Raw genomic sequence first — 8,770 nt, forward strand, 5'->3', positions numbered from 1 at the left:
ACCACAAAAGCACTTTACCGTTAGGCTTTGTTCGGTTCAAAGGGATTAAATCTTCGACCAACATACTCTCTCTGTCCCAAAATAGAACTTATTATAGGATGCGTGTAGGTTAAACTTTGTCAACTTTAATTAGATTTATAGAAAATACGTGTAACATTTATATCTCCAAATAAGTTTATCAGAAAAGTATATTCAACGATCTATCTAATGATACTGATTATAAATATTAATTTTTTTATATATTTGGTCATAGTTAAAAGTGTTTGACTTATCGAGATTAGGTGCTTACATGGACCACAGTGCCATTCTTTACGAATGGGCAGGAATTTAAGGATTTTCTCGAACTGTATCTGAAACATGTGCAACATACAGATAAAAAACGCTTGCAACATACATCTGAAACATAACATTTTGAACAAACACTTGCAACATGCCTTTAAAACACTTGCAACATGCCTCTGAAACACTTGCAATATATGCAACATCTCCATCTACTTTTGCAACATACCTCTGATAACATCTGAAACAGCCTCAGAGTGGGAGCCGACGCCGAGCGTTAGCGCACAAGCACCACCAGCACGGCCTCGCTCGTGGGTGCCCTTGGCTCGGTGGAGACCAACCTGAGGCGCGCGACGGCACCACCAACACCAGCAAAGGCGAGCGGCACGCCCGACGGCACAGGTGGGCACGCAGCAGGTAGGACTGCGGGAGGAAGAAACGAGAGGCGCAAGTAAGGCATGCGATGGGTAGGAGCATGAGGCACAGGTAGGGCGCACGATGGGTAGGAGCGAGGAGCTAGCGGCATAGGATGATGGTGCGCGGGGAGACATGTGAAGTGTGCAATAGGCGAGCAAGTAGGAAAATACTTTTGAGAGAGATGGGAGAGACGTATAGAGGAGGCAGGCTTGTTAGGCCGGTAGCGCACGCAGGCCCAGGAAGCGGCGCCCAACCCTAAGCATTACCATTCTCCTAAACCCTCTTTTCTTTTGTTGTGTTCAGTTCAGAGGGAAATAATATAGGCCCCTGGGGGTTAAATCCCTTGCTTCTCCTAAACCTCTATTCTTTTGTTGTGTTCGGTTGAGGGAAATAATACAGGAATTGCTGCTCAGCCCTAGCCTTATTGTTAGCTTGCCCTGGGCTTTGATGCTTTTACGTTTCTATACAGAAGTACAGCCACAGGAGAGAATTCTCAGTTCTTGGAAGCTAGAATTGTTCACTTCTTTCTAGAAATATGCGCTCATCAGGTCTGCTAACACGATGCGATAGGCCACTCTTCGGGCAAAAGAGAGTGCTCTAAGCCGCAACAGCCTTGCCCTTCTTCCTTTGGAGCCTAGAGCTTCTTCGTATCGAGCTCCTCTCCCTCGAAAGATATATAACTGCCATAAAAAGAGAAAATGTCATTGTAAGTAGCTGCTAGCAACTATAAGCTATTGTTATTTATATTTCAGCGAGGTTAACATTCAATGTGTTGCTTCAAAACTATTCTGCATATTGAGTCAAGTGTCCCACAGTAGAGCCAAACTTACAATTTAGTATATGCTACTCTGACTGAATCAAGAGCAAAACATCTAACGTTTCACGGCTCTACCAGAGCAAAGGAGAGAGAAGGCCAATACTAAGTGTCCTTTACTGAAAATGCAGGTCAGAAAGAACTTTACTTCCACTTCCTGTTGAACCATTGCATAATCAATTTTAGGAAACTAAACACAGGTAGCGTATACAGAGATTGTGGACAAGGACATTATGATCAAACTGACGAACATTACTCCCACCTATTGAAAAAGAATTGGAACTTCATTTTTTTAAAAAGAATTGGAACTAAGAAACATTATTGCAAGCAGTATTCCTCCTTTCTGTTGTGGTAGACCCCCACTAGAACAAAAGAAATATGAGCAGTCGTAAAGAACCGTTGAATTTTTGGTCTTAGCCACCACTTTCTGCATTTAGTTCCCATGAGCATGAGCAACATGCTTCGTGCTTCCAGAGTTTCAGTCAAGTATCAGAAATGACCCTTAATATCTGAAGACCAGGATGTAAATAATGGATGCCTTTATATGTCAAAACCATCAACTACTTATGCATGCATGAACTAATTGCATATGTAGCCAAGATTCCATAAAAGTTGCAACATTGCACATATAGGAAACCACACAAAACTTTTGCCCAACAGTCCAGAGTGACACAAAAAAATAGCAAATGTAATCGCTGCGGCATATATTCAACTAATTTAGGTATGCTTTGTCAAGTGACATTCACGAATGTAATCACTGCAGCATACTTATGAAAAATATATGAACATCAACATTACACAAGTCTAATAGAGTGAAAAGAAGGCATAAGTAATTTGCACCACTTAGAATTATCCTCATATAAATGATCATGATTTAGAATATCCTACAAGTGTAATCACAACGCTAACTGTAATTATTGATTCCCATTAAATAATAGCAAAAGCTGCTAGCAATATAACTTCAACAAAACCAACTGTAATCACGGGGCTAGTGCTGTGACCTGGCTGTCAATCAAAACTAACTGTAATCAGGACGCTGGCACGCGACCAATCATGCAGTTAGGAGGCTGAAGTACGTTCAGCTATAAAAAAACAAAGACAATGTGAAAGTTTCACTTAATTGCAGCAAGGACCAGACCTCTACAGTGAAGATCCAGACAGCAAACAGAACAGGCTAGTCACGACTCGCTAGCGCCAGTCAACCGGTAGAGTAGCATTACAAATAGCAGGGGAGTCTCATTCCCTACCCTCTGCATTTGATTACCGAAGCACCCTCACCTCCCCTGTTCACCACACGCCGCTGCGGCCGTGAACCACAAGAAATCCTAAACCAAAATGGTATGTACGCATCCATCCTGGCTATGAATCCTAAACCAAAATCGTATGCACGACCCGTAATTACAGCTAGGTGGAGGCTAGCTTTTGCTATGGATTATTGGTAGCTATCTCCCAATATGCCGGCTTCTATATTCCTTGGAGTACATTTTCCCGGCATGACAAATCTAACCTTATCTGCAGACTGCTGCAGTTGGAAAGAGAACCGGAGAAGAAAATACAACATCAAACTGACAGAACTAGCAGCATAATAATGGCAAGAACCCTAGGGTTTGGCAAGAACAATAGGGCAGGAAAGGATGTTAGAAAATACAAGGGCCAACATCTCAAGACAATGGAAGAACTGACCAAAGCTCAGCTCCAGTTATTCATTGATTCCAGTTGCCCATTGACAAAACAAAATGCTTGTGCCGCTGCATCAGCAAACAAGCATACAGCTAGCATTATCCAATGGAGCTGTATTAAATTGCAGGAAAGAAGAGTTCAAGAGAGACTATGTATGGTTCATTCTGTGTCACAAACTCTGCTACTGCATTTTCTTTTCTTGTGATTGTGATCACACCAATGGGACTTATCATGGTAAGCCCACTGCCATTGCAATAAACAAACCCCACTTAAGTTACATGTAGAGAAGTCCAAGAATAAATGTACTACTTTACCTTAAAGAAAATATATTTTTATTCGTTCTAAAAAAGAATCTACATTTTTCACCAACAATCATGCATATAAAAAGAGATTATTAGTATAACAAGTACACGGCAATGCGTGAATGTTAACAAACAAGTCCATCCCAACCAACTGCATCATCATCAAGCAATTAAAATTATCTCCCAGCCAAGTAGGGACAGGATCCACCACCCATTTTTTTACTCTCAATAATTCCCCACTCGCTGTTTTGACTTGACATAGAGAGGGATGCGATGAACAACACCAAGACACCACTGTTCTGACTTGACATAGAGAGGGATGCAATGAACTAGCAGCATAATTGTAACACCTGAAAATTTGCTCCTTTTGAAATAGATGAAAAATAATTTAATTTTGCCTTTTTGTGCTCATGAAATATAGGAAAAAATAATATTTTCATTAAATTAAAATTGATCATAAGGTTTAGCAACTTGTTTGTGCATTGGATTTATTGTAATGGATGGCTTTGAACAAAGTTTAAAAAGATTTCAAATATTTTTGAAATGATTTGAAAAGGGGCTTTTGAAAAAAAGGGAAAAAATAAAAATAGAAAACCCTGTCCTCCCTTTTTGGTCCGAAGGCCTAGCCCTCTCCTCTCTCGGCCTGCTCCCTCTCCATCCCCGCCAGCCCGCTCCTCCCTTCCCTCTCTTCTACAGCCCGGCCTGCTCCCTCTGTTCCCAAGGTGCAGCCCACTCGGCCTTCTCCACCCCGCAGGCCCAGCGCCCCTCCGCAAAGCCCAGCAAGCAGGCTGAACTCGCAAGCGCGGCTCGTGACTCCCTCCCTCTGTCTCTCTGCCAGTGCGGTCCCGCGTACTCACTCACCGACGACCCAGACCCACACGTCAGCTGTGTCCCTTACCTTCGGTCGTAGGAGAGCCGGACTCTGTCCGGGATGGAGACTCGCCGCCGCACACCTCGATTCTCCCGAGATACGGCGTGTTCCCCATGCCAACTGCCCCCATAAATTGTAGCCGAGCTTGCGCCGCCCTCCCTCAACACTAGCATCGCAAGCCGCCGCACCTCTGTCCCCGACGGATCTCACCGAGTTGGGAGCCGACACCACGGCGGCCATGCTCGCCATCTGTCGTCTCGCTACAGTTCGCGAACCTCTTCCGAGCTCCGCGTTGAGGTTGCAAAGCTGTAGACTCCTCTCTCTCTTTCTCTCTTGCTCTCTGTTGCTCACACGCTGTTGCCGACCTTCACAGAGATCCACCGTCCGCTCCACCAAGCTTCACGCCCTCACCGTGCCTTCATCGTCGTTCCAAATACCCTAGGTGAGTTCGCCTTCATCCGATCTCTCGTCCCGTGCAAACCCCGAGCCTAACCGTGACCTCCAAGGCCGAGTTCGTTCACGCCGGTGAGCTCTTGCCGTTACCCATGGAGGACCGCCGCGCCGGCCCTTCTGTTCCGGTGGCCGCTTCTCCCTCTCCCTCCATCTCTCTAATCTGAGCCCTTCGTTTCAGATCCAAAGGGCGAGGTTGGTCGATACCCTTTCGCCGAGGCCTTTTTGCAAAAGAGTCCTTCAAGTTTCTCAAAATTATGCCAGCGGTCCAAAGTGTATTTTGAGAATAGTTTTCCTACTCTGCAATGGTTGTTTGTTTTAGTAGATTCAAAATACGCTTTCATCTATTTACAATATTCCCACTAATCTATGTTTTAGCCATAAAATCTTCGTTTTAACTCCGATTTGATCCGTTCAAGTTGCGTTAGATTCATAATTACGTAATCTACATGTTCATACTATTATTAAACATGTTTTTAACTTTTGAAATTCGAGGTTAGATTTAATCTATTATTTTATTAAAGGAAATCTTGTTTAATTCATAACTTTTTCGTTATAGCTCTGATTAGTGTGCTTTTTGCGTCTGTGTGTTCGTAGCAACGTGTAGAACATTTTTAAAACATTTTTACTTGATGTTTATTATGTTTGGTGTACTGTTCTAATTGAGTTCTATTGTTTGCTTTGGGTATGATTGCATGGATGCTTATGTGATACTTTATGATTATGTCCAGTCGTTGAGAAGTACGTTGATTAAATAGAAGAAGTTGGTGATCCAGAATAAGTCTTTTGGAGGTTACAATTCAGTAGAAGAAGGATCTGAGTTTCAAGGCAAGTATAGCATGGGATTATCCTTATTGTCCTATTCACCTTAATATTATTTTAATCATATACATGTGTCTACCTTGACAACCGTAGTAATTTTCCTAGCTATTTGATATCCTAGATTCCTTGATACATATGGGGTATTGCATTTGGTAGTATGATGCTAGTGTTCAAACTAAAGCCATGATCTTGTAACTTGACTAGTGAATTATGCAATAAATACTAAAAGATGTTTTTAGCAACATGGAACAATGGGGCTAGAGCATTGGGCTATTTCATGGTGCTCTAGATTTCTCTCCCTAAGGACTTATTTGTAAGTGATCATCCGGGACTTACAGTACAACTGTGAGGGTCACATGGCTCTGGCTTTAGCTCAGTATGAGGATATTTTCTAGCTTGTTAGTGGTTACCTTTATAGCGTAAGAATGGCTTGACGAATCGGGTATAGGACAACATCTACTCTTATGTGTATAGCTGTGGTGGAATTGTGCCATTCGACAGGGGGTTTCTATGTCTGTTTGCCAAGTGAATCTAATATCTCTAACTTGTTAGACGAACCTTTGAAAAGCTTCATAGTGAACCCTGCCGACCTTCTCGGTAGTGAGTCAAGAGGTTGGCCGCCTCGGGCGAAAGGGTAAATCATGACTCATAGTGAAAGTGTACAACCTCTACAGAGTGTAAAACTGATATATCAGTCGTGCTCACGGTTACGAGCGGCCTTAAAACCCTTACAGAATAGATGATGAACACTGATAATACTGATGATGAAGATGCTCACTAATGATTATTGTTTATGCTATTCATTATTCATGTTTACCTGATCATATGTTTATGTGGGCTTGTGAATAAACTTGTTGCTACTCCATTGCTAAAACCATGACTCATTACCTTTTGAGCCTCATGAACCTCATGTTATATTTGTTGAGTACGACATGTACTTACGTTCGCTTTATTTTTTAATTATTTGGATAAAAATCTCGGATGGGTACTAGATGGCTAGCGTTTGAAGGAATTAGGCTTGTGATCAACCAGTCAGTTGTCCCTGTGGAATTGGAGTCATTCACCCGAAGATCGAAGTTGTCTTTCCGCTATTTGTTGTCTAAGATTATATCCTTTATACTAAGTACGTTATATATTGAGCATTGTCTTTCGATATTACCCTTATTTATAGCTATATATGAGATTTGACTTCCTGAACTCACATATGGTGTGTATCTGATTTTGTTCTTAAAACCGGATGCTACAATAATCTCTGGTATGACGTCAGGTTCTCGCACCCAAGAACCCTAGCTAGGACTGAGCAGGGGAAGGAAAAGGAGGGCAGCGCATTACCGGCGACAAGGCGGCTGGAGAAGATAGACACGGAGTGCAGAGCACCGAGTCGCCGTCGTGGATCTGCTGCAGCGCCGCCACACATCCCGCACCGTTGCTTCACCTATCACTCGGGGATTCCTTCCAAGCGGTACGACTCGAGGGTCAGTTCCTAGGCCGGGGTGAAGGGGAATCGCCAGGATAGGCCGGGGCAGAACCCAATTGGCTTAAACAAACGCGTCTTTCTCTATAGGCCAGGAATGTTTCCATGCTAGGCCGACCCACGGGGGTTGGGCCCTGAACCTGGCCATTCCCGGCCAAACAAACAAGGCCTTAATGTTCTACATCAGCAAAACTACGATCCGCAGCCTATCGCGTATTCTCAATCGAGAAGATGGGTATCCATATTGTCTTGGTTTACAACATGAGATCCACTACTTGTGAGTTTACAAAATGTACAAATATTGCCACTAACTGAGCTGAGAAGGAGATGGGTATTTTAACGAAAGCAATAGCGAAAGCACAAGCAAGGAAGGAATTACCATGCTGTTTCAGATTAAAAGTAATTCTCACGATTCTTTTCAATGGCAACAGCATCCTCTGACATGTAGAAATTCATTATTCCAATTCCGATAGCTCTAGCCACAACGTTGCAAGACATCTGATTTTGGCTGTGGCAGAACATTCACGACAATGCCATACTGAGATGCCAGGATCACTCATCATCATGACCAGTTTTCTGCTTCTACCATTTGTAAGCAGCTTCAAGGATCTTCAGGTTTGGTGCTTGTCAAGGGCGTCAAACCCTCGGGTAGCTGGCCCTCGGCTACGTAACTTGTAGCCTCGGTCCGTCGTCTTCTCCGGCGAGGTTGCCCCTGCCGCAGGCTTGGTTGAGAAAGAGAGTAGGAGATTGGTTCGGTAATATCTTTCTTTCCCTTCCCAATAGTCTGTTACAGAATATATGGCCTTTGGCCCCAACTGCGTGAGCAGCATGCAGCATGCACCTATAATCTAGGAACTGAAAATAGAAGCCTATCTCTACTTTCCATCTGAGCCACTCGGTGTGGTCGCACCCTGTGCGTCCTCATGCGCGCGCAGCGCTCCCTAAGCGCGTTCTGCGTCGCGCCGGATGTCCCTGGCCCGGCGGCGCCTGTAAGTGCTCCCGACCATGACATCTCTCCCTCCGTCGAGGAGCAGCTCGTCCTCGAGCTGGAACTCCGGGTACTTGGCGCGGAATGGCTCGACGTCTTCCCAAGTAGCAGACGCAGCTGACTCGCCCTGCCACTGGACGAGGACCGGCTGCACGCCACGCGCTAAACAGAAACGCACCGCTCGTTCCGGCACAGGAGCAATGGCACCATGATGCATGGGTGGCAGTGGCGGAGGTGCGTCCGGCGGTGGTCCCTGGAATTTCTTGAGCAGCCCCACGTGGAACACGTCGTGGATGCGGGCACGGGGCGGCAATGCGAGACGGACAGCGACATCGTTGATCAACTCGGTGACGCAGTATGGCCCGAAAAAGCGAGGCTTGAGCTTGCCGGAGACCGCCTGTGGCAACGAGGACGCGGCCCGTTGTCGGAGTCGGAGAAGCGCCCAATCGCCGACCCGGTACGCGACGTGGCGGTGCACCTTGTCATAGTGCAGCTTCTGGATCACCTGAGCTTGCTCCAGCCGATGACGAACGTCGACCAGGAATTCTTCACGCTCCTCCATGCTCTTGGCGACAGCAGCCACGTGTGTCTCCCCTGGTTCATAGGACCGGATAGACGGCGGATCGCGGCCGTACACGACGCGGAAGGGCGTATCCCGCAGCGAAGTCTGGTA

At 45.2% G+C, this 8,770-nt stretch overlaps 1 protein-coding gene across 1 annotated transcript; it reads right to left on the reverse strand.

Moving 5' to 3' along the window:
• Positions 1 to 1,029: 1,029 nt before the first annotated feature.
• On the reverse strand, positions 1,030 to 8,662 carry LOC136509975 (uncharacterized). Its single transcript, XM_066504557.1, has 2 exons — positions 7,489 to 8,662; positions 1,030 to 1,376 (listed from the first exon to the last, which is right to left on the reverse strand). The coding sequence occupies exon 1, from the start codon at positions 8,657 to 8,659 to the stop codon at positions 8,051 to 8,053; it is 609 nt and encodes a 202-aa protein (XP_066360654.1). The 5' UTR covers positions 8,660 to 8,662; the 3' UTR covers positions 1,030 to 1,376; positions 7,489 to 8,050.
• Positions 8,663 to 8,770: the final 108 nt, after the last annotated feature.

Source organism: Miscanthus floridulus, chromosome 16 (genome assembly GCF_019320115.1).
Source record: "Miscanthus floridulus cultivar M001 chromosome 16, ASM1932011v1, whole genome shotgun sequence".
NCBI classification, from domain to species: domain Eukaryota; kingdom Viridiplantae; phylum Streptophyta; class Magnoliopsida; order Poales; family Poaceae; genus Miscanthus; species Miscanthus floridulus.